General features: G+C 37.8%; 1 protein-coding gene across 1 annotated transcript in view; it reads left to right on the top strand.

Moving 5' to 3' along the window:
* Positions 1-27,287, top strand: part of LOC150087309 (cytosolic phospholipase A2-like) — a 218,438-nt gene extending 191,151 nt beyond the window's left edge. The window contains exons 9-10 of the mRNA XM_090371974.1: positions 22,445-22,637; positions 26,921-27,287. Coding sequence (XP_090228100.1) covers positions 22,445-22,637; positions 26,921-27,183 — 456 coding nt within the window. The 3' untranslated portion in view covers positions 27,184-27,287. The remainder of the gene's footprint in view (positions 1-22,444; positions 22,638-26,920) is intronic.
* Positions 27,288-27,844: the final 557 nt, after the last annotated feature.

Below are 27,844 nucleotides of genomic sequence, written 5' to 3'. Positions count from 1 at the left end.
AAATGCGTGTCTGTATTACCCACATCCCCCCCCCCCACAAACTAGCAGTTTCCCTGAACCTTTAAGGTATCCTCAATAATACTGGCAAAAACTTATGCACCACCTTTGTTTAAGTATATCCCGTCTCTACAAAACAAATTCCTTCTATCTACAAGTGTAGGCCATGCTGATAGAAATTTCCCCCCTAAAGCCTTGCAGAGTCCTTCAAGTCTTGAGTTAATCCACAAGGCTTTTAACATATAATCTCTCCTATCGTGTGTGGGCAGAATTGCAGACACATAGACATTGTGGCCTAGCTCTCAGCATTTCCTCAGCATGGTCCTGTATTTTTCCAACAAATCGTCAGATTGTGTACGTTTAATGTCATTAGTCCCCACATGAATATTAATATTCTCTTTACCCCCCTTAAAATCTGACAGTCTGTTGGTGACATCATTAATGGTTGCTCCCGGCAGACATACCCTGGTTCTACTCCATCTATCCATATTTCAAAAAATATTCCCCGTTTCCCTGACAATGGAGTCTCCTAATAAAACAATGTCCTTTTTAACCAGAGTAGTTTGCACTTGGTTTTTCTGTTTTGAGGCCCAAATTGGGTGTGCATCACTTGGTAGATTGCTGAAGTCTTGAGTCCCTGACAAGCTCCCAGATGCATTATTCTTGATGGCAAGCACCCGTTTTTTCAGGGACTCAAATTGTTCCATCAGTGCACCAAATTGTAATTTAAGATCGGTGCACTCCTTACATCGATCACAAAGAAAAGAATCCCCAGGTGAGCTACGATTAGTCACCAGATTGACCTTGGAAAGCATTGCACAGGTTCCGCAACGGATTAAATCATGACTCACCAGTAAATTGCCATCGGCTATTTCCGTATGAGTCACGATACCCTGTGACGTGTTTAAGGCAGATGGCATGCATGAATGAATCCTTCAGTCTTGGGGAAGGATCTCATGCTCAGCAACCATGTGTTGGAAGCCAACGTATCTGTATAGCCTTGATGGAGAACATTGTATTGTTTGCCATGGACCGCATTGTTTGCCCATCTTTCTCTCTTTGTTCCTTCTGTGTGAGTGGGGATCTCATTGTTGAGGTTGAGCAGTGTGTGCCATTTGTTTATCTTCCATATGGCTTGATAGACTGATGCTGTTTTCCTGGAATTAATCCTTCAGGTTCTTAATTGTCTTTTTCTGTTGTTCAGTGAAATCTGCCAAATTCCTCCCTCCTTCTTTCTAGGCTATGGTCAGTCTCTCAATGGCTGATTTTGGGTGGTGTTGGTGGCTCTTGATCATCATTATCTCGGTCAATCTCATAATTTCCTCCAGCTCAACGTTGGTCCAAAGAACTGTGATCCAAAGGAGTATGTTAGTAATGGGACTGTATAGGTGTTTATGACTCTGACCAGGTTCCCACCATTCAGCTTAGATTTTAGCATGCTGATGGTATTTCTCAGTCAGGTAGGCTTTGATCTTATGTTCTAACTGGTGAGCCTCCATCATCCTCAGATATTTGTAGGTCTCTCCCTCTGTCATGTCTTGGATCTCTTCGAAGCTTCAGCTGGTAGTTTTGGCTAACTAGATTTCCCTGATGCAGTCCATGGGTTTTACATTTGTCTAGGCCAAATTGCAACCTGATGTCAGTGCTGAATTCTTCAGTGATGCAGAGTAGCTGTTGGATTTTATTCTCAGTTGCCGCATAGAGTTTACATTTGTCTAGGCCAAATTGCAACCTGATGTCAGTGCTGAATTCTTCAGTGATGCAGAGTAGCTGTTGGATTTGATTCTCAGTTGCCGCATAGAGTTTGATGTCATTCGTGTACATCAGGTGAAAGAGGGTATACAGGTTCTTCCTCCCTTCTTTTAGCGTTTATCTGTACTTGCTGTTGTTGAGTTCTAGACAGAACAAGTGTTCTCAGGACATCTGGACAATTTCTCTTCTGATGGGAATTGGTTTGGTAGTTATGTCCTCCGCCTTGATGAAGTCTTCCACTTCATCGTGGTTGCTTCTAGGAAATGTATCAGGGTCAGATTAATTTTGTAAATCTTCGGTGTGATTATCAGCCAGCTATAGCATACAAAGTCAAAGGCCTTGCAGTAGTCAATGTAAACCGTGTAAAGGTGGTGGTGTTTCTTGTAGGCTTTCTAGATATCTTTTTTTTTTTTTTTTTTTTTTTTTTGGTTATGCAGCTAGCGAGTATCTTGTTCATTGTTGGGAGACAGGTACTTCACCAGGTTTGTGGTGTCTTTGTCTTTTGGCTTCATATAGGTGATTTCTTGCATCAGATACTCTGGGATTCTGTCAGGGTGCCTTATTATCTGGGTGAATTATCATCATCTCTGCTATATGCCTGCGCTGTGTATGCAGCTGAACTTCTTGTGCTATTACCTGTGGTTGTTATCTATCCTTGCAGTTTGCCAGTTGTTGTCTCCCATTCTGTCATCTTTTGTATGTCCTTGGTTTTCTTCTGTTATTTTTTGCGTCCAGTCCAGTTCCTTTGTAACCACATCATAATAACCAATCAAATTGTAAATAACTGAACCATTTCCATTTTGGCTTTCACCACTATGACATTTGATTATCTCCATTTTTTGGTCAATTTGCCTGTTTTGGGATGTTTCTGAGGGAAAAACCTGCATACCTCCCCCAAGGCCCATGGATAGTACTTTTGAACTTTTTCCAATGACAGGAACTGAGCCGGGTCTTTTTTTTTTTTTTTTTTTTGTTCTGCTGAAAGTATCTCTGAAAGTAGATAAGTGAATCACATTATTTACTGCATCTCACATCTCCCATGAAGGTTCTGGAGCCCATTTGCATACTCAATTTATATTGAATTATTACTAAAAAATGAATAGCAAATGCTTAGAAAACGGTACTCACCTTGTATAAATCTGCAATAAATTTTTTTGATAGATGGTGATTAAATTTAGGTTGGAAGAAGCATTAAAAAGAACTAAGGTGGGGAATGGGGTGAAAATATTTTAAACAGATTTTAAAATGAGCGTAAGGAAGTAGAAATAATGCAGATCTCCAATCCTTGGGTGTCATAAAGAGGTTGAAAGATGTAAATGAAAAAAGAGAGAAGACCGGTGGTGTGCGTGTTTTTTCTGAAAATCTTGGTATTTAAATTTGCGTCTGTTGTATAAATAGCGAGATTAAGAAAATTAATCTGGTTGTCGCACACCGGTAAATATCTACATTTCACTTCACATCATCCCCTTAGTACCAAAAAAGCCATCCTACACAACCAAATCTACAACGCTATCAAATTCACCTCTTCACAAAACGATCTACACAATGAACTTCAATACCTTACTGATAAATTCATAGCCAGGAGCTACCCCCCTCAACTCATCCAACACACAATATCCACCGTTAAAATCAGTATTAATAACCCCACCAGACACAGTCACAAGACAAATACTCGCATAGTTCTCTCTTACCATAGTAAACTCGCAGCACAATTCCGACGTACATTCAAAGATACCGACATCTCCCTCACCTTCTCCACTTACAATAAACTAGGTTCCCTATTTAATTCTTATAAAGATACACACAAATATCCCATCAATGATCTCAATAACTTAATATATCTCATAAAATGCCAACCGAACTGCGACACCTGTTACATCGGCAGCACTACCACCAAATTCGGTTCCTCCACAACTTCCAATACCCGCGCATACTACCACTTCAACAGTTTCAAGACAAGTCAATCCTGCACTGAGTTAACAACCCACAACCACACCTCCCTTGTTGACTCTGCCATCACTATTATTAAACTTAGATCGAGCTACAGAATTCTTCAATATGAAGCCCTCACCATCGAATGGTACCGTCACCATTCTGATCTCAACATTATTAACACTAAACTTCCCTTCAACCTTTCACCGGCTTGGAACCTCTCGCGGCTAAGGTTCCCACGTGTCAAAAAGAGCATCATGGGAGTTTAGATAAACTTTAAATACAACATGCGCTCACTTCTCTTCCATTTGCCAACTGATGACGGTTTACTCACGAAAGTCCTTCGTAATGACTGTTGGCACCACCGGTCTTCTCTCTTTTTTCATTTACGTCTTTCAACCTCTTTATGACAACCAAGGATTGGAGATCTGCATTTCTACTTCCTTGCGCTCATTTTAAAATCTGTTTAAAATATTTTCACCCCATTCCCCGCCTTAGTTCTTAAATGCTTCTTCCAACCTAAATTTAACCACCATCTATCAAAAAAATTTATTGCAGATTTATACAAGGTGAGTACCGTTTTCTAAGCTATTGCTATTCATTTTTTAGTCAGATTTATCACGGTATTATAAGTTTACTATAATTTCACTGTTATTGAATTATTATATTCCAGGAAGCCACTAAGAAAGTGGCATCCTGGGATATAATTTTCAATTTCAATGATTTTTAATTTCAATGCCACTTGGCATTGAAATTAAAAAGCAGCCCATTCTGTTTTGATACCTTGGTTGAAAGTACAGTATTACTATTTCATTGGTACTGTGAATTATTACAAAGTCTTGTGTAAAATCCTTTAAAATGTATTTAAATTTTTGAAATGTTTTTAGGAATGCTTCTGAATTTCACAGAAATCCTTAAAATAATTCACAGAAAAATGAAACAGCAATACAGAACTTTACATTGTTAAATAAGCCTATAATTCAAGTTCACTATGCACTGACACTATCCCTCTGCAATACACTTTTGCTGGCTGCACAAAGGATGAGAATCACTGTTCACTAACGCTGAGTAGAAATAGCCTGGGTTTAATTCCTGTCACTAGTTTCAGTTAAGAGATATTTCGACATGGTAGTTCCCAAACTATTATGCTTCTTCAGCTTATTTAGTCAACCACTGGGTAAGAACACATACTTTTTTTTTTTTTCACTCAGAAACATAAGCTTTTATCCAGTAATGGACAGATTTACTACAGAATAAAGATATTGTGAAAATTAAAAATATATTCTTTGAGGTTGCACAATGGACTCTCTATCTTTACAGTTCTCTCCCTCATCTCCCTTAGTAATTATCAAGCTACTGCATAGTAGTACTAATAATGGCAAATGATGCAAGAAAGCAAGCTTATCGGCCAAAAAAAAAAAAATCTACACAGTTCACCCATCCATACCCTCCAAGATTTTGTGTAGTTCTTCCTTAAATTCATTCAACCCATCCACTTCCACAACAATAGATGGAAGCCTGTTCCAACAATCAACCACCTGTTGGCTGAAGACAAACTTCTGTGCATCTATCCTGCAACAGTCCTGAGATTTCAATTTATGCCCCCTCATGTGTAGTCTCAGCAAGTGGAAGAATACCATTAACATTCAGCTTACTCAATCCATTCAGAGCTTTGCAATTTGTAGAACTGAAGTCTTTCTAGATATGCGCACCCGTTTGTTCCCTTCACCACCTTTCTCTGCACCCATTCCATCAGATCTACATCCTTCCTAAAGTGAATCATCCAGACCCATATACAGTACTCAAGATGAGGCCTAACAATGGCCTTATTGAAAGGGATAATCACCTCCTTATCCCTGCTAGCAAAGTTTCTGTATATCATTGGCAAAACTCCATGAGCTCTGCTCGCACACATCTGCACTCTGAGAGAATTTCATGTCTGACTGCATAATTGCCCACAGGTCTTTTTCATTCTCTACTGTAGTATCACATAGTTCATAAGTTACTCTGGGATTACTGCTACCCATACGTAGTATCTTGCATTTGTCAATGTTAAACTTTATTGCTGTTTCTCCACCCATTGAACCATTTTTCCTACATCTTGTTGCAGTAACTCCCCCTGCCAACCTTTGTATCATCTGCAAACTTAGATATTAAGCCCGATATCCTTCATCAATATCATTAATAAACATTGAAAACAAAAATGGGCCCATCACTGAACCATAGGGAACTCCACTAATAACATTAGTCCATGAAGAGCAGTGCATATTGATAGCCACTCTGTCTTCTTCCATTTAACCATCTCTTTAACCATAGCAAGCCATCTTTAACCATTAACTTGCCCTTAATGTCGCATTGCTCCAGTTTATGTGCAACAGTATTAAAAGCCTTCCTGAAATCAAACTATAAGATTTATTTCAAAATTATTTTTTTCATCCAGTTCCTTGGTCAATGCATCATACTAGGACCAGTATAAAAGTAATGCCTCCTGATTTTTTGATTTCAAACATAGCGCCATAAATCATTTCACATGTCACTGAGTGGTCACTAAAGGTCTCTAGTTTCATCATACTGAGTGGTGCTGCAATTAGTCTCATGAGTGCAGCATACAGATAGTTCAAAATGGTGGGTGTTATAGATATACCTATCAAGCAAAAAGTGGTGATTAAATTTCTTACCAAGGAAGAAGCGATGCCTATCGAAATCCGTACACATCTCAAAAATGTTTATGGTGACAATACTGTAGATGTGAGTACAGTTCTATGTTAGGTTAGACACTTTAAGAGTGGGGAAAGTGACATTGTTAACAAGCAGCCAGCCAGTAACGTCAGCGAAAGACAACAAGAGCCAGATCGATGCACTGATGAAAGAGGACCGCTGCATCACAACACGCAAATTGTGCAATGCAATAGGTATAGGGAAACCTGGTGTGATAACCATCATAAAGGAACTAGGCTACAACAAGTTTTGCACCCAGTGGGTCCTGAAAATGCTGACACATGAGCATAACAAAGCCCAGCAAGTCATATATATGGAACTTCTTCAGTATACAAGACTGAAGGAGAGGTTTTTCTTTCATGCATAGTCACAGGTGACGAAATCTGGTTCCACCATTATAACCCTGAAATGAAAAAAAAAAACATTCGATGGAGTGGCCCATCAAAATTCACCACACAAGAAGAAGTTCAAAAGAGAGCCTTCTGTCAGTAAAATCATGGCGACAGTGTTTTGGAACAAAGATATGGCCTTGCTTTTGGACTTCTTGGAGCATGGCACCACAATCAACTCAGATTGATATGTGGAAACGTTGAAAAGGTTAAAAGCCTGCATCCATAGAGTTCAACCGGACAAAAATCTTAATGATGTTCTTCTTCTTCTCCATGAACAACGCACAACCCCACATCAGTCTGCACACAATGGAGGCTATTGAAAAATTGAGATGCACTGTTCTTCTTCACCCCTATCATATACTGAATCTTATACCTTCCAACTATCACATCTTCAGCTCACTTAAGGATGCACTCCATGGAGCCCATTTGACGATGACGACCAGCTCAAACAGTGTTCATGAAGCCCTCAGGAGCAAGAGTTAGACTTTTACAGGACTGAAATACAGCATGACTCGGAGAAGGCAGCATAGAAAATTATGGTGAATTTGTGGAAAAATAAGTATGTTTTTAATTGATGTAAAAGTCATAGTTTTGGAATTAAATTTTCTGAGGAAAAAAATAGGCATTACTTTCATACCGCTCCTCGTAGTAACCTATCAGATTGGTTAGACAAGATTGCCCATTAAGAAATCCATGCTGTGATTGCAGTATAATTGCATGCCTCTCCTGATGGCCCTACATTTCTTCTTTAACCAGCCAGTGATTTCATTATTTTTCCTGGAACAAATGTTAGGCTAACAGTTCTGTAATTACTCATATCACCTTTTGATCCCCTTTATGAATTGGGGATACATTTCACATCTCCAGGCCATAGGGACCTCCCCTGAATCCAAGGATGCTCTCATAATTATGGCTAAGGGTTTGCTTGCATCCTTTACTGCCTCCCTTGATATAATTGGATATATTCCATTAGGTGCCTTTTTATTTTTCCTCCACTTTCTTTTCAGTTATCACAAAGCAATTTAGATCCTCATTAGAATTTGATAAACTTCTGACATCCCCTTACCTGAAGAACTCCTCATGTGTGAATGGAGGTGCAAAATACCTATCAATTTGTCTGCAACCTGAGCAGGGTCATCAACAGTAACCCATAGACATCAAGCGGCCCATCAAGTGGCCCTTCTTCTGTTTCTTCTGTTAATGTAAACATAGAAGTCTTTGCTGGTTTTCTTTGCCAGAGACTTCTCATAATCTGCCTTAACTTGCCTAACCTCCGTTGTGACTTGATTACAGTTCATCGGTTTATATCTACCATTGGCTTCTGCATCACTTGATAATTTATATGCATCCCATGCACTTTTTTCTCTGCCTCATGTTTCAGTATTTCATCTGACATCCATTAAGTCTAAGCCTTAAATAGTATTTCTTTGTTGGTATAAAGAGCATGGCAGCTTCTTCTTCTTTCCCTGAATACTTCCCATTTAGAATTTGCTGTTGGTAACATCATCAATTGACCCCACTGCACAGTATTTTAAAAACTGAGACCCCTGACAAAAACAAAAGCCTTTACCATTGACAGTAGTTAGATTTTTAATTAAATTCCACATTATTACATTATGATAATACTATCCAGTGTCTTTTACCTGCAGAATCTTAATTCATGTAAAATTTTTGCTAATAAACAGATCCAGAGTATTGCTTCCTCTTGTTGCCTCTCTAACGTGCTGCTGTAGAAAACAGTCATCCACCACAAAAAGCCGACCGGGCTAGCCGAGTGGGTAAAGTACCTGCCCGGCAACCCAAAGGTCGCGGGTTCGATTCCCGCCTCGGGCTTGGATCAAAGTACTGCAAAAACCTTGGGAGGTGCAATATGGCCACAGAAGCCGATGCGCCAACAACTATCAAATCAAAAAAAAAAAAAAAAAAATCCACCACAAAGGCCTTGCTAATTTGTGAGTGACCAACCCACAAATTACAGTCAGCATCTGGGAAGTTAAAATTCTTCATTGTTCATCCATATCTAAGCCATTATGAGACATTCTGATTTGCTGGTGCACTCTATTTCTCTGTATAGCCTATTTGGTATGCTCATCAGAGTCATTAGGCCTGTAACACACTCCTATTTTCAGATTTGTTTTCCCTGTGCTTATATCACACCAAAATGACTCGACATTGAACTTGTCACCCATGTCAACTGGATGCATTGCCTTAGATTTAATACGCTTCTTAACTGAAAGCATAACCCCTCCTCCTGTCCTGTCCTGTCTCTCCTTCCTGCTAAATTTAAAAATACATAAGCTAATGAATGTGACTAAGGCTATTTAAACTATTTGTAAATCACAATATGTTAATTGATCAAAAAGATGAAAAAAATTTGGAAAACATTCCCACAAGCTCAAAATTCTCATACAAAAGATCCTGTGCACACTTCTCCAATACTTTTATAATACAGACATTGGTCTCTCAAATTGTAAGGCCACTGCTACAAGTTTCTTACGTGCTACACTATGAATAAGTAATGCTTCTCTAAAAGAGAAATATTATTATTATGATTGACATATTTTATTTCCATTGGAAATAAAAAGATACCTTGACAGCTTAAATAAATTCAAGGCTGAACTGGACAAACTTTTGGAGTGAATGGATAGATGAAATGGGAAGGGTTTTATTTTATTTTATTTTTTGGCTGATGCTAAATAAGCTTACTTGCTTCCATCATATGCCTCTACTAATGCTAATTCTAAAAAGATGTTATCATAATAATTCATAGCATTAGCATTAGTAGAGGCATATAATGCAAGAAAGCAAGCTTATTTAGCTGCAGCCAAAAAAAAAAAAAAAAATCTTCCCATTTCACCCATCCATTTGCTCCAAGAGTTTGTCCAGTTCTTCCTTGAATTTATTTAACCTATTGACTTCCACAACGACTGATGGAAGTTTGTTTCAGCAATCAACCACCTGCTGGCTAAAGGCAAATATCTGCACATCAGTTCTACAACTATCTTTCCTCAGTTTGAATGTATGCCCCCTCAGATGCAATCTGAACAAGAGTAACAATCCCATCAGCACTGAACTTGCTTAAACCATTTAAGGCATTATATATCCTAATCAGATAATCTTGCAGATGCCTAGTCTCCAGACATTGCAATTTGCAGAACTTAAGTCGTTCTTCATAAGAGAAACCCATTGTTCACCTTGCCAATCTCGTTGTCCTTCTGTGTACTCATTTCAGTACCTCTACATCCTTCCTAAAATAGGCCTCCAGACCTGTTTGCAGTACTTAAGGTTTGCAGTACTGACCATTGCCTTATACAAAGGGGTAATCACCTCCTTATTCCTGCTAGCAAAATTCATGTATATATCATTGACAAGATCCCATGACCTGCTCTGGCAGCCTCTTTGGACTGCTCAAAAAACTTCATGCCTGACTGCACAATTACCTCGGGTCTTTTTCATTCTCCACTAACCTGAATGTAGTAATACACAGTTGGTAAGTTACCCTTGGATTGCTGATACCCATATGCAGTACTTTTCATTTGTTAATGTTAAACTTCTCAACCCACTTCCCAACTTTTCTAGATCCTGTTTCAGAATCCTGCTGTCAATACTGTCATTAACAGCTCTGCTAACCTTCGTTCATCTGCAAACTTGAACATTAAGCCTGATATACATTCATCAATATCATTGAAAAATATACAAAACAACAGTGAGCCCAATACCGAACACTGGGGAACTCCACTAATAACATTAGTCCATGAACAGGGGTGTCCATTGATTACCACTCTCTGTCTTCTACCACTCAACCATCCCTTTATCCATTGTAGCAAGTTGCCATTAATGCCATACTGCTCCAATTTCTACAGTAGTAAAGTTTCCTGAAATCCAAGTATATGATATCAAAATTATTTTTTGCATTCAGTTCCTTTGTGACCACGTCGTAGTATCCAATCAAATTTGTCAGACAAGACTTCCCCTTGACAAACACATGCTCTGGCTGAACTATCACTGCAGTCTTGTCTAGATGATCCTGCAGTATTTCTTTTACCAGTGACTGCATAATTTTCCAAGGAACAGAAGTTAAACTAACAAGTCTCTAATTACTCGTGTCACCCTTTGAATCCTCTTTGTAAATAAGGGATAGAGTCACACGTCTCCAGTCTGTGGGGACCTCCCTTGAATCCAAGGATGCTCCCATATTTATGGCTAAGGTTTTTGCTGCCTCCGTTAATATAACTGGATAGATCCCATCCACCCCAGATGCCTTTCTTATGTTTATTTTCAACACTTTCTCTCAGTTTCTTCTCCACTCTGCTCTCAGTTATTACAAAATCATTTTGAAACTTTTGGTATTTCCCTCCCTAATTAACTCCTCATGTGTGGATGTAGATGCAAAATACTCTTTGTACATCAGCTACTTGAGAAGAATCATCAACAGTTGAACCATCAATATCAAGTAGACCAATCTGATTCATCCCCTTCCTTCTAGAGTTTACATAAGTAAAAAAGTCTTTGCTGTTTTTCTTTACATCCTTTGCCAAAGATTTCTCATAATCAGCCTTCACTTGCCTGACTTGTTTTGTGATATGGTTAATAGCTAGCTTATATCTACCATAGGCTTCTGTGGTGCCTGTTAATTTATATGCATTTTTTTCTCGGCCACGAGCCTCATTAGTTCATCTGACATACATACATACAGGCCTACCTTGAACAGTCCTTGAGGTTGTCGCAGACATTCTCTCAGATATGCCAGACAAGCTGTACTTGCTACCTGGGAGTCTAAAACGCTGATGGAACTGATATTCAGGTGACATTTAAGTCAAGTTGACCCAATTTCAGCGAAGTCCGGACAGTCTGTGACAGCCAAATTCTCTGCTTGCATCTTCACGATGGTGCGACTGTTAGTAATTCTGGGTATAATAACCATGTGCAAACACACTGTGGTTGACCACCCAGGTGTGCACCAACGTATGCAGGGGTCGAGGTGTGGTGCCTACACCACATGGAGGAATGCTGCCCCTCTGTGTTACCAGGTAATACTAAGTGGTAGATGACTCTCATCAACTAGTGTAGTACCACCACTTTCCTTACTGGAGGCTTGAAGTGGTGGAACCCATGTTTAGTCTCCAGAGCTAAGTTCCAGTCAACTATTCCCCAGCATGACTGATGACTTTTGAGGTTATGATGGATATCGTGGCAAGATCCAATCATCCTTCCATTTCGAGGGTACAGCTCTAAAGTTTGCAGGCCAGCCGCCAGTTACTACACTGGACCGAACTTATTGGTAACTATCTACAAGGCTTCGGGATTAGCTAGTGTATAATCGTGCTACCTCTACTCTGCCAAATAGTGACCAGAGGAGTCCGAGTAGTGTGTATGCAGGGAGGGGGCATTGTCGAGGCCATGTTATGTCGAGGATCTGGGTATATTCTTACCATATCCAAAAATTTCATTACTTCATACAGCATGTGCTGTTCCCCCCCACTTTTTCTTACTGCTGAATACACCATGAATTGTCAAATTAATAGCGTAAGGTTATCTGCGAAAAGATCTAAACCTCCCAAACACTTCCTATTTCATTTCACAAATATACATGGTCTCAGTTCTAATCTTAAAGATGTCCATTTCCACTTACAGTCTGCCAAACCCCGTATACTTTTTCTGACAAAATCTCAGTCTCAGAATCTTAGTTGATTCAACTACTGCTCATCTCATTGCCCAAATTATTCGCTGTGTGATTCTTTTCACCTCAAAGGTGGTACTAGTGCATAAGTCATTCCAATATGCCCTATCAGAGACTTGGTAAATTGGAATCACCTCTTTTCGATCTTCTCTGACTTAAAATCTCTCTACCTCATTCTGTCAAATTGATCTGTTGTCTTTACTGTTCTCCCAACTCCACTAATCACTTGGAACTCTTTGACTTCCTCTCTTTGAAACTTGACTTTCTCCAGTCCAACTTTCCTAACAGAGATTTAATTTTCCTTGGTGATTTTAATGTTCAAAACTCTGGCTGGCTTCCGTTTTCTAGTCACACAGACCCAGCTGGTCGACATGCTGAGGCTTTTGCAATTACTAATGACACGGATTGTTCATTTACCTACCAGAATACTGGACAATCCTAACCATATAGCCAACATGCTTCATGCCTTTGGGCACCTCAGATCACAACTTGGTGATTGTCTCTTCTCCAATGGAGCCTTTATCTCGTGGCTATTCTCAACCTTGTGTTGTTTGTCATTACAAGGATGCAAAATGGGATGACCTGCGAGATTTTTCTACTTTTCCTTGGTCAGATTACTGTTTCAAAACTTCTGATGTTAATGTTTGCTCAGATCTTGTGAGTGAAATTATTCTTGTAGGAATGGAATCCTTTATTCCACAGTGCACTTTAAAATCTAGTCCTTTATCTAAACCTTGGTTTTCTAATAAATGTGCTAAGGCTGTTCAAGAGAAGAATGTTGCATATTGTAATTGGCTTGTTTCCAATTCTTTAGTTTCATTTTCTGCCTACACCAAAGCTCGCAACAATTGTAAAGCAGTTATTAATCAGTCCAAACTAGATTTTGAAAAGGCTATGAGTAGAAAACTTGCTTCTTGCCCTAATGGTAGCCAAACATTCTGGTCTATTGCCAAAGCTGTTGGACACAACTTTTACCCATCTCTGCTCCCACCTCTGTCAAAACCAGATGGTTCTGTTGTCACTTCAGCCAAGGATAAACTGACCTGCTAGCATCCCATTTTTCTTCCAACTCATACATTAATGATCTTGGTAAAACACTGCCCTCCATTCCCAACATGCTCCATTCAATGCCTCCTGTAGTCTTCTGTCAAAACGATTTTGACAAATCTTGATGATAAGAAAGCTCCAGGTCTCGATGGTATTTCTCCACTTGTTCTCAAAATCTGTGCTCCTGAACTTACTCTTATTCTTTGCTGCCTTTTTTAATTTTCTTATTCCAAAGGTGTTTTTCCTTCTGCTTGGAAATTTGCTCATATCCAGCCAGTTCCTAAAAAGGGTGACAAATCCTTCCCGTCCAATTATCGTCCCATTGCAATTACTTTTTTACTCTTTCTAAAGTAATGGAGAAATCCATTAACCGCCAACTCTTAAACTACCTAGAAACCTTCCGCCTGATCAACAATCGCCTGTTTGGATTCCGTCAGTGTTGATCCACTGGTGATATTCTGGCTTATGTTACCCATTTATGGACAAATTCAATGGAAAAGTTTGGTGACACACACAAGCAATTTCTATTGACATCTCAAAGCCTTTTGATCGTGTTTGGCATAAAGGTCTTCGAAACAAGCCTCCATCTGAGGGTGATGGTAGATGGCTCTCTCTCATTCCCACATGAGAGGTTACTGTATTAGCTGTAACACGTTGAGACTGAGTCAGAAGTCTTGCTAAAATCCAAATAAACTACGTTGAAATTGTTCCCAACATCCATCTCATGAACCCCGGGGGCTCACATCTGGTGAGTATGGGCTTGGCACACCCAGGGTCCTGAGCTGGATTTCATCATTCTTCTCTTTCTTGGTGATTCCCTTCTACTTTTGACTCTCTCTCTCTCTCTCTCTCTCTCTCAGGGTTACTCGGGAACTTTTTTTTTTTTTTTTTTTTCCTGGTGCAGCATAAGCCTCAGGCTTCCTTGCATCATATGGATAGTAATAATAATAATAATAATAATAAGTCTAATTAATTTTTCAGCCTAGTAAAACATGATTTTCCCTAAACAAAACCATGTTTTGTGTCCTTTATATTATGAATATTCTTCAGGTTGGTGGAGCATCAGAAATGCAATGCCTTAAGGAGCAGTTCTTGGACCATTTTATTTCTTATTTCATGATTTCATATATCAAAAAAGTGATACAGGGCATGATGTCATAATTTGCAAGCAACGTAAAAATTCGTAGTCATTAATGATCAGTACCAAAGAGCACTCCATCAGGATGACTTAAACAGGCTTCAAGAATGGTCAGAGAAGTTGCAACTGCATTGCAATGCAGCAAAATGCAAGATGTGGCTAATTGTGCCATCCAATATGAAGTTTTCTGAGCAGTGCAGACAGGCGGCCAGAGTAGCTCATGGGGCCTTGTCAATGATATACAGGAACTTTGCTTGCATCAATAAGGTGATTAGCCCTTTGTATAAGGAACAACTTGAGTACTGCATACAGGTCTGGAGGCCTCATATTAGGAAGGATGTAGAACTGCTGTAATAACAAGAACAGAGAAGGGCAACTACATTGGTGAGGGGAAAAAGAGGTGCCCTTACCAAGAAAGGCTTAAGTTCTGCAAATTGCAATGTCTGGAGACTAGGCACCTGTGAGGTGATCTTATTGAGGTGTATAAGGCCTTGAATGGTTTGAGCAAGCTCAGTGCTGATGGTATTCTTTCTCTTGCTCAGATAATGCACTGGAGGAGGCATAAATTCAAATTGAGGAGTTGCAGAATAGATATGCAAAAATTTGCATTTAGCCAGAGAGTGGTTGAGTGTTGGAACAAACTTCCATCTGTGAGGTGATCTTATTGAGGTGTATAAGGCCTTGAATGGTTTGAGCAAGCTCAGTGCTGATGGTATTCTTTCTCTTGCTCAGATAATGCACTGGAGGAGGCATAAATTCAAATTGAGGAGTTGCAGAATAGATATGCAAAAATTTGCATTTAGCCAGAGAGTGGTTGAGTGTTGGAACAAACTTCCATCTGCCGTGGAAAAAAGGAAGAACTGGACAAACTTTTGAAGCAAATGGGTAGGTGAATGGGAAGTGTTTTTTTTTGTTTTTTTTTTTTTTTTTTTGGCTGATGCTGTATAAGCTTGCTTTCTTGCATCATATGCCATGACTAATGCTAACGCTACACTTGGAGACAGAAACCCCAAAATAATTTAGTAGGTTTGAATTAAAAACAGCAGAGGAAGAAAGGGATCTGGAAGTTAGGAAATGGGAAGATATGAAGTTTTTTGAGCAGTGTTAAACAGGCAGCCAGAAAAGGCCCATGGTTAATTTATTGAATAATATCCTATTGTTAATTGAATAATATCCTATTGTCCTATTGTTAATTTATTGAATAATATCCTATAGAGATAGGGAAGTTATAATCCTAATGTGTAAAGCAATTGTAATTGGAATTCTGTTTCAAAAAGAAATTGAGTTTTTTGAAAGGTTCAAAGATCAACACCTGGCATGGCAAGATCAGAAAAAGGGCAACCATATAAGGAAAGACTTTATGTGAGTCACAGTGCTTGACAACCAGACACCTTAGAGAAGTGGGTCTCAACCTTTTTTGCCCCATGCACCCTTTTGACCATATGTCAGAATGTTATTCCCCCCATTCCAAGATTGATGTCATTCCCTCCTTTCCAAGATTGCCTGACTCAAAAGGTGCATTCCAGAAAAGATAAAAAAGGGAAATATTTATCTTTATTTTTAGTTTAATATGGGACATCCAATAAAGTGTGATGTCCTATAGATTGTGTACAATCTGTAGAATTGTAATTTGTAGAAAGATCAATATTCCAACAGTTTGAGTCTGTCAATCTGTGGTCTCAATCCTTCCCCATGAAACCCTAAAATTCCCCTCTGGGAGGGAATTCCCCCTGGTTGAGAAGCCCTGCCTTAGAGGGTATTTGATTGAGGCTTATAAGCCTCCAAGAGAGGCTAGTAAAATGAATGAAGGCAGAATTATCACTGTTATAAAGAATTCCAGAAATAGAAGCCATAAATTCAAATTATAGAGGAAAAAATTTAGCCTATATTGTAGGAATTTTCTTTTAGTCAGCAAATCATTGATTACTGGAATTAGTTGTTTCCACAGGTAGTTGAGGATGATAATTTGAATAAATTTAAAGGTCGGCCATGTAGTTACCCCTACATGAGGAAGGGAGTGAACTTTGTATTTTCTTATCTACTCTTTTTTTTTTTGACTGGCACAGCAAAAATCTATGGCTTCCTTCCACTATATGGCTAATACTAACACAGCTCATGTATTTGCTTGTCCTATGAGGACACCCAAGAGTTCTTATAATCCTCCACCAAAGGGGAAATAAAGAAATTTGTTTCCTGTGTAGAAAAGGTCTATCCTAAATCTCCAACATGGTTTTACCCTGGCCTGCATACAATATTCCTTCTGATTACATTTGGCTCCATCAAAGCCGAACTCACATCCTTAGGAATCACTGAGTATCTGTACTGCCTTTATGGGACTCTGGAGAGCTGGTCACATCTGATGCATGACTGTCTATGAAGATCTATGAAGTCAAATGATTACAAGATTGGCTTTCCTCTGGATAGCAACAAAGAATATAGTCTTCATGCACTTTGCCCATGAACTATTAAAGAGGAGAAAATTCTTTTCTCAAGACCATTAACATCTTTCCACCTAATGATGTGATCAGAAATCCTTACTTAAACCCTTCCAGGAAGGATACAAAAATAGAAGACCTGATATTCATCCTGGAGAACCCATATGGGCTTGTTCTACCACTACTTGCCAGTTGGTGGTCAGGACCAGGCAAATTAGTCTGGCGCACTCTGCTTCCCATCCCTATACCCAATTCACCTGATGGAGTCTTCGCCATCTTCTTTGGGGATGCCTTCCTCTACATTCCCAATACTTCTTACTTTCCCTCCCTCTCTAGACTGCTTTGCTCCTCACCCTCTTAACTTTATTAGTTTATTTTATTTATTTATTTATTTTTATTTTTTTTTTGTCTCCAACCAGGAAGCTCAGGTGACCCTGGCAAAGACAAGCCAAAGAATAATGGACTGCCTGGCTACCTCCTAGTGGTGTGTGCAGGCAATGTGGGGTTCTACCAGGGGCTCTGCGACCAAATGCCAGAACTGCATGCAACACTACACATTCAACATAGAACACTTTTCTGGCATTTACAGTAGTACTGTATTTCTTCACAGCTTACATACAGTGCAGATGTGGGGAAACCACAGGTGGCACCTGACTCTAACACTATGCACAGTATGCAGTCCTTGTAATCCTCCCCTTCATCTCTTTTTCTGTGCTGCTGCTGCATGTTCCAATAGAAGCAGCACAAAAATCAATTTCATTAATTGTGAAACTATTAGTCTGTGTACCCCCAAACTAGCACTTTTCCAACCCACCAAACTCTGCCATGATAGCATCAGCAAATGTTCTTCCATCACTTCTTTTTACATGTATCCCATCCCTGTATAAACAGGTGGAAAAATTCAATCCCATGAGCCTTGCTGATATCATATCTCTAGAGCCGAATCGATCATCAAAACTCTCATGCTAGAGCTCCCCTCATATCATGTCTGGGCAAAATTCCAAACAGTTTAAAATTTAATCCTAACTTGTGGCTTTTTCCCAACATGGCTTCACACCCGTCATTAGTACTAATGTGCAAAACAGTATCACCTTTTGTACTCTTAAAAGATGATAACTGTTCTATAGCATCATTAACTGTACTCCCTGGCAGACATATTCGGTTCCTATTACACATGTCATTTTTGCACAGTATTTCCCATTTCACTCCCAATAGATTCATTGACAATTGCTACTTTCTGTAGGACCAGCACTTTCTGCCTTTGGAGGTTAGCATTAGTAGAGGCATATGATGCAAGAAAGCAAGCTTATGCAGCATCGGCCGAAAAAAAAAGAAAAAAAAAACCTCCCATTTCACCCCTCCATTAGTTCCAAATACTTGTCCAGCTCAGCCTTAAATTTATTTAGGCTAACAACTTCCACAACAAAAGATGGAAGTCTGTTCCACCAATCAACTACCTGCTGGCTAAAGGCAAATTTCCACACATCTATTCTAAAACTGGAGGGGTGAAATGGGAGCGTTTTTTTTTTTTTTTTTTGGCTGATGCTGCATAAGCTTGCTTTCTTGCATCGTATGCCTCTACTAATGCTGTCTTTCCTCAGTTTGAATCTGTGTACCCTCAGGTTCTTAATCTGAACAAGACGAAGAAACCCATCAACATTCAGCTTGCTCAGCCAATTCAAAGCCTTATACACCTCAATCAGATCAATTCGCAGGTGCATACTCTCCAGGTGCTGCAATTTACAGAACTTAAGCCTTACTTGGTAAGAGCACGCCTTTGCTCTCCTCACCAATCTTGCTGCCTTCTTTGTACTCATTCTAGCAACTCAACATCCTTCCTAAATTGAGGCCTGCAGACCTGTACATAGTACTGTAGGCATGGCCTTACCATTGCCTTGTATAATGGGATAATCACCTCCCTGTCCCTGCTAGCAAAATTCCTATATATCATTGACAAGACTCGATGACCTGCCCAGGCAGCCCATCTGCACTGCTCAGCAAACTTCATATTTGACTGCACAATTACCCCCAGGTCTTTTTCACTTTCCACTTCCCTGAGTGTAGTACCACATAGTTGGTACATTTCTCTTTAGTTATTGCTACCCATATGCAGTACTTTGCATTTGTCAATGTTAAACTTCAGTTGCCACTTCTCAGCCCATTTGCCCAACTCATCTAGATCCAGTTGGAGTAGCATACTGTCTTTACTGCCGTTAAAAACCCTGCCAACCTTTGTATCATCTGCAAACTTAGACATTAAACTTCATATATACTTTCATCAATATCATTGATAAATATACAAAACAAAAATGGGCCCAACACCGAACCCTGGGGAACTCCACTGATAACATTTTTCCACAAAGAGCAGTGTCCATTGATTACTACTCTCTGTTGTCTCCCACTCAACCATTCCTTTATCCATTGTAGCAACTTACCCTTAATGCCATACCTCTCCAATTTGTACAGCAATCTTCCATGTGCAACAGTATCAAAAGCTTTCCTGAAATCCAAGTATATGATATCAAAATTATTTTGGGCATTCAGTTCCTTTGTGACCACATCATAGTATCCAATCAAATTGGTCAGAGAAGATATCCCTTTAACAAACCCATGCTGTTTCTTAACTATTACTGCAATCTTGTCTAGATGATGTTGCAATGCTTCTTTAACCAGTGATTCCATTATTTTCTCCAGAATACAAGTTAAACTAAGAGGTCTATAGTTACCTGTGACACCTTTTGAACCCCCCTTTGTGAATTGTGATACATTTACACACCTCCAGTCCATGGGAAACTCCCTTGAGTCTAAGGAAGCTCTCATAATTATGGCTAAGGGTTTGCTTACTTCCTTTGCTGCCTCCTTTAATATAACTGGATAGATCACGTCCACCCCCAGGTACTTTTTTTTTTATGTTTAATGTCAACGATTTCTCCTCCACTTTGCTCTCAGTTTTTACAAAATCACTTAGCTCCTTGTTAGAGTTTGATCAACTTCTGATACTCCCCTCATTGAATAACTCTTCATGTGTGAATGTAGATGCAAAATACTCATTTAGTTTATCAGCTACCCTAGCATGATCATCAATGCCCCAGGGGCTCACATCTGGTGAGTATGGGCTTGGCAACCCCAGGGTCCTGAGCTGGATATCATCATTCTTCTCTTTCTTGGTGATTCCTCTCTCTCTCTCTCTCTCTCTCTCTCTCTCTCTCTCTCTCTCTCTCAGGGAATCTTTTTTTGGGTAGTGCAGGGAAGTCTCAGACTTCCTTGCGCCATATGGCAAATAATAATAATAATAGTGAACCCATCTGTGTTAAATGGCCCAATCTGATTTATCTCTTTCCTTCTACTAGAGTTTACATAAGTAAAGTAAACTCTTTGCTGTTCTTCTTTGCATCTTTTTCCAAGGATTTCTCTTAATCTGCCATAAGCTTCTGTGTCACCTGATACTTTATATGCATCCCATACATTTTTCTTCTCTGCCATGAGCCTCATTAGTTCATCTGACATCCATTTAGGCCTAAACCTTGAACAGTATTTCTTAGTTGTAATGAATAGCCTAGTAGCCTCCAGAATTAAGTCCCTGAAGGCTTCCCATTTAGAATCAACATTGGTAACATCATCAGTTGAGACCTCTGTAGTCACCTCTATGAAAGCAAAAGCCCTTCCCTTTAGCCTTGATGGTAGTTACATCTTTAAGTAATTCCCACATCAGTACATTGTGATCACTGTCACCCAATGGTTCCTTTATCTACAAATTCTTAATGCATGAATAATCACTGCTGATAATCAGATCAAGAGGATTACTCCCTCTGGTTACCTCTCAAACATGTTGCTGTAGAAAACAGTCATCCAATAAATCCACAAAAGTCTTGCTAGTGGGTGAGTGACCAACCCACAAGTTCCAGTCAATATCTAGAAAGTTAAAATCTCCCATTATACACACCTACTCTCGTTTTTCCTTTCCCAGTGCTTATGTCACACCAAACAGACTCAACATTGCATTGTCCACCAACATCATTGTTGGTGGACAATGTTTCTTAACTAACAGCATAACCCCTCCTCCCTTCCTGTCCTGTCTTTCCTTCCTGTACACATTGTACTCCCCGAATTCCACTGTGTTGTGTGTTTTACAAGTGTAGGCTCTAGCATTGAGCTGGGCATCTCAGTGCCTCAAGGGTCCCTTGTTTTTTCCTTGGAGGGCATCTGACTTCATCACCCATGTTCTTCAAGCTCTCATATTCGTCCACCGAAACATTAAATTTGCAGTTATTCTCTTCACGCTCTTTGCAACAAAAATATACAGAGCCATCCTCTTTGCCTATATCATGGCCCACTGGAGGGGGGGGGGGAGAGAGAGAGAGAGAGAGAGAGAGAGAGAGGTGGCTTCACAGACATGCAACAGATATCACATTATTAAGTCCCAATTCTTAGGCATGTTTTCCCAAACTATTAAGATCTACGGACTCTTTCAAAAAAAAAAAAAAAAGGTTTGTGGACCCCTACATATATATATATATATATATATATATAAACATATTACTTGATACTCCTTCTGAATGTTTTGTGGACCCACTGGAACTGGTATATGGACTCCAGTTTGAGAAATGCTGTCTTAGTAGAAATATTGTCAACAGTTCTTGGTTCTTCACTGAGCCAGAGCATTCCCACTACTTTGAGCTCTTTTCTTTGCTGCACTTTTCTGAGGCTTGATTTTAACTTAAATTGAAATTAAAAATATCACACATAAACTAAAGGATATGCAAGGTCAGTCACAAAGCTATACTATTCCCAGATTATGCATCAGTAGTGTGTACTATAAAATTATATACGTTTTCATTATCAAATCACTTGTATTTTTATAAATTTATACTTTATGAACTTAATAAAAATGCTTCTAATATCAATTATACTACTACATTAATTATAATTCTATAGAATTTATACTGACAGTCTTAAATTATTGTTAGAAAAGAAGTGGAAATTTTTTAATTTGCAAAAAAAAATTTCTGTTGAACAACTAAATAATTTATTTAGCGAGATGATTGAATGCCTGTGTGCATTATTTTTTTTTTTTAATATTCTGTAGTGAAAAATGACTGCTGATTGGTAAAAATACACACAGACATATATATGTTAGTCGGTAGCACTTTTTTTTTTATTTTTCATTTTGTGCAAATAATTGATATGATAGAGCAAAATCAAATCACCTATTTGCATTAAAAAAACAGAATTGTTTTTCAAATATATATATTGGTGTTATAATTTTAATCATGATAAATGGAATTTACTCACAAAAAAATTGCTATATATGCATATTAAGATAATATCATTTATGAAACAAAATTTCCTCCAGGAACTATTATTAACAGAACAGTGGGCTAAGTTGAACAATTGTCCCTTTCCTCCTGTGCAAGAATTGGCCGCAAAATTTGCTCAGGAACCTCCCAAAGAATGCTACATTTTTCAGCATCCAACTGATTATCAGTGTCCTGTAATTATTCATTTTCCCTTAATCAACATAAACTTCAGAAAATTTAAGAGTCCAGGTGAGAAAATCCATTACGAAAACTATTACATTTAATGGATAATAATCTTTGACTTTGTAAAAAATTGTTCTTTTTTTTCCTACCTTAGCTGCAAAGATCATTAGAATTGCTTTTGATGTTTGAATGATTTAATTTTTGTAAGGAAATCGCACATCAGTAATTTTTGTCTAAGTAAATCCCACATCAGTATACTGATGTGGGATTTACTTAGACAAATACCTACTGTGAAGGGTAAAGGGAAGGGCTTTTGCTTTCATAAGAATGACCACAGTGGTCACAGATAGGTGTTAAATTGTATGCAGTGGGACCAACTGATGATGTTAGCAACAGCATATTCTAAATGGGATGCATTCGGGGAAGTAATCTTAGAAGCAAGTAGGCTTTTTGCACTAACTAAGAAATTCTGTTCAAGGCTTAGATTTAAATGGATGTCAGATGAACTAATGAGACTTGTGGCAGAGAAGAAAAATGCATGGGATGCATATAAATTACAGGAGACATAGAAGGTAGATATAAACTAGTCTGAAATGAAGTTACCAAAGAGGTCAGGCAAGCTAAGGCAGATTACAAGAGGTCTCTGCCAAAGAATGCAAAGAGAAGCAGCTAATACTTCTTTCTTATATTAATAGTTCAAGAAAAGGGTTGAATCACATTAGTTCACTTGATGTCACTGGTTTAACTGTTGATCATCCTATTCCAAATAACTTATTCCATTTAACCACAACATACTACCTGAATATAAATTTGAGATGATCTCACTTTTTCTTGCTCCCTAAGATATGCTAGAAACCAGATGTTAAAAAATAAAAAAAAACTGAACACACCTGCCGAACTGGCACTGCAGCACAAGATTAGGCAGTGCTAATGAGAATCAGGAATGCGTGGCTGCCACATAAGTTGATTTAGAAACATACATTATCTATCACAGATGACTCTTGCTTCAATTTGCATTGCTATTATGTCCTACAAACTCATGTTTGTGGAGAAAGATGGTGAATCAGTAAACATTATTTTATTATTATTGTCTTCTTTAAATACCTTGACTGAACCATTATCCATATAATATTTATGAAACTGAACATTATAAATATAAGAATCATTATGGGTGTAAGAATTTTAGTCCCAAAAGAGAGTCAATGAATATTTCCTCTTGTGCAGTCAATTTGACCAACATATATAAAATTGAGAAATGCATGTTTATTATAAAGTTTTCATATAACCTCTAAATAAAATGGTACCATTGGAGAAAAACAAGACCTACTTTCATCTTTGTTGGGGACAATGTGATGCATCACTCAAAAAACAGAATGCTGAACATTCCTGTTAAAATCAGTCTGCCTGGTTGCCTTGCCCTATTATATACCTCAGTTAAGTCCCTGCCCCCAGGTTTCTAGTTTATTATTATTAGCCATATGGTGCAAGGCTAATAAGATTTGGCTTTTTACTGCACCAGCCAAAAAAAAAAATGTCTGGGTTACTCTGAGAGAGAGAGAAAAGAAGAAGAGAAGAAGAATGATGATATCCAGCGCTTGCGACCCTGGGTGTACCAAGCCCATACTCACCAGATGTGAACCCTTGCTTCTAAGTTCAGCAGCCTGTATCTTTTAAGCCATTATTTTTAATGCTCATTTCCAGTCTCATTTTTTTCCCTTTGAACTCCTCTGTGGGTGCGGCCTCCAGATCTGTATGCAACTCTGCTTAATTTGGAAAAAAACTTTATTGAATGGCAGATACTGCTCCTTAAGTATAACAGGCCAAACTAAATACTTTTGGCCTCCATTTCCCTACAGAATTCCTCGTGTGAATGTAGATGCAAAATACTCATTCAGTTTGTCAGCTACCTGAGCAGGATCATCAAGAGTCGAATTGTTGAAATCAAGTGGACCAATCTGATTCATCCCCTTCCTTCTAGAGTTTACTTAAATAAAGAAATCTTTACTGTTTTTCTTTGCATCATTTGCCAAAGATTTCTTGTAATATACCTCTGCTTGTCTAACCTCTTTTGTTACATTATTACATTTCTTAGTTGGTATGGAAAGCCTTGTAGCTTCCCTGATTACAGTTATAAGATTACAAGATTACAGTTATAACTGGAAAAATAACTTCCAGTAGAGAATAATGTTTTACATAACTTAATGCATGTACATAATATATGATTAATAAGAAAATGAAAATGAATTAGGCAATAAAAATTTAAAAAAAGGCAAAAACTGTTTAGTTATGGATAATAATTATTGTGCCAACTGTGGATGGAAAATTTATGAGATTGAATTAGATCTTTTATATCTGATTTCTCCTCCAAAGTGAACCAGTTTTTGTGTCTTTTTTTTTTTTTTTTTTTTCTGTCATGCTGAAGATGTCTGCTAGTAGAAATGTGCCACAAGAAACAATTGACACAATCACAGTAAAGCAAAATGATATTTTTAAATATCATAATAGGTAATCTGCACTTACATTATACAGGAACTTTTGCTACCCAAACAAAAACAAACAAGTACTAGTTGTACCCGGTGTAACATACACCATCTTTCTGATTATGACGTAAGTAGTTTAATCCAGATCCTTCAGTCTTCACTATTCTTGTTTAGTGGTGATATAATTCTACACCAGTCACCTATGGGATATATGCATATGTCTCTATTTGCAGGTGGTTCCCCATCTTCTCCAACAAATATTGCAGCAACCTCCATTTTGGATGTAGGTGCATTATATTGTCTTCTTTAAATGCCACGCGCACATTCATTGTAGGATTGGCCTGGGTTATTTGATGCATTTGTTTATATGACTCAGCAAATAGGTTAACTTGTCGCAGCATCTCGTCCAATTGTTGCATTTCTTCGGCAGTGTTGCATTTCTTTAATCAAACACACTTAGTTTGATTGTTTTTCAAGCCATTTTGTTGTTGCTTCAGCAGAATCGAAAATATAAAGTTGTCCATATCCTGACTTATTTGCCTTGTTTGGATATAGCGGTATTCTAAAACAGTATAGACCATTTCCAGGCAGTGATTTAATCTTTGCACCCATTGATGCAAATGATATTGCTGAGTTGTACTCTCGTGTATGTTCTCTGTAGTTATTTGCTTCATGTGTATCCCCTGTATGCAGCTCTTGTAATAGAGTAGGTGTCTCAGACAGTAGTTCAAGTGAAACCTTTCCATCATGACAGCATTTAGTGTATTTATTCGATGTGTTCAACTCATGTCCCCAATATCTTGTATTGCAATAGTCACAGTTGTAACATTTCCTATGTCATGTTCTTCCATATTAATTACAGCTTGTTGATTATTCACATCTGGTACTTCTATTTGATTAGTCCTACTGCGTTTTGCCCATCTTCTCATTTCCAATCTTGCTTCTCTTTCTTCAATGTCTTTTGTCTGTCTTCGTAGTTGTAGAGTCTCATTTCGGTCTCTTAGTCTATTAGATCTCTTCTGTAATGTTTCATTAGCATTTCTTCTACATTTCCTCAAAGTTCTTACACACTGTTCAGCCATTTTTATACTTATTAAAACTTACAACAGTTTATTAAAATTAAATACAGATAAAATAAACATACATCGATAGCTTTCAGGCTTTTCTTCAGTCGAAAAATGTTAGTACAAAAATTAATAAAGAATGCACGGTATGGTGGTCATACGAGGTGAACCGCTTGAACGGGTGCTGGCAACAATTAGCATTTGGAAAATTTGGCAGCGTACCTAAGCATTTTATATATATAGATAAGAAATTACTTGTCTATAGGATAAGTTAGAAACAGAAAACAACAGTAGAGGACAAACAGTTTTATCGAAGATGGGGAAAAAATTCCAATATTGTTTCAGTTTATAAATTAAACTAAAATAATCAAAAAAAAAATTAATTGAAAATAAATTTTACAGTTGTACTACTTTTATATTAATGCACTAAAATGATCAAAATAAATACAAGTTTCACTGGCAGTTAGAAGTTTATCAGTTCACTAGTAATCACTGATTAATGTAAAAGTTTTATCGTGCCATTGAAAACATAAATTGAAGAAAGAAAGTGAAGAATCACTATAAAACTTTTTTATCTTTTGATCACTAATGAACTGTTGAATGCCCAACAATTAGACTATTTTTTGTTTCATCTTAGTTCACCCTAAATGTTTTATAATTTAAAAAATTTATTTTTAATAAAATTTATTATTAATAGATAGTAAAGATTGCTAAATAATAATTTATTATGTAAATAGTAAAGGAGGATTTTAAGTGCATCTTTTAAATTTCAGTGTAATGTCAACATGTGCATTTTTTCTTACAGGTATTCCAAGAGATGAGTCAGAATTGGCATTTGCAGATTTTGACATATTTAGTGACCCAAGAACACCTTATTCAATCTACAATTTTAAATATTCCTTTCGTCAGTTTGATTTTCTCTCAAAGCTTATGCAGTTCAATGTTCTTAACAACAAAGACACAGTTCTTCAAGTTATAAAAGAGACAATAAAAATAAAACAAAAGTTTCAATTTAAGAAACCACTAATAGCAACTGAAAAACCTAAACGGAAATTCAGTCAACCCTAATTCACGTTTAATCCACATACCTGATGATACAGTTGGCATCACAAACACATACTGAAGAGCAACTTGAATAAACAAAAAAAAAAAGTTAGGTTGGTTTACAAAGGAATATAATATTTCTGTTTTCTATAAGAATTGATATGATATTGTATTATGCATTTTATATTTAAAAGCTGACTCAAAATGTTTTAACATTTTCATATATGGTATAACCCATAAAAAATATTTCTGGGGATAGATTTCAGATTTTGGTACTCATAAACACTAAGTAAGAAGTGCATAGTATTTCCCAATTAAAACACTTAAGAATTAGATTATTTTATTTATTTAAATATATATATGAAGATTTCTCATTATGCAGAATCACAGAATGACACAAATGTGACATGCATGTTTTAATTCAATCTCTGCATTACCGTGTCTCTTTCAGTCTGTTTAGGAAATCTCATCCAAAATTAATTTGATTCCTTCAAAATTTGTGCCAAAAGTAATTGTCATTGCTTAAATTTCAGCCATGATAATATTGTATAGTATTTCTGGGATTTGTAATCTGTATAACATTTCTTTATAAGTCTTACTAACTGCCACTTTCACTTGGTTTTGATAAGTCATCTAAAAGCCAAGTGAAGAAAGTTTGCCAAAGAGATAGATAATTTTTTTGATA

This window comes from Mastigoproctus giganteus, chromosome 4, assembly GCF_048544385.1.
Source record: "Mastigoproctus giganteus isolate SK-2022 chromosome 4, ASM4854438v1, whole genome shotgun sequence".
Lineage (NCBI taxonomy): Eukaryota > Metazoa > Arthropoda > Arachnida > Uropygi > Thelyphonidae > Mastigoproctus > Mastigoproctus giganteus.
This window is presented reverse-complemented; position numbering and strand designations above follow the sequence as displayed.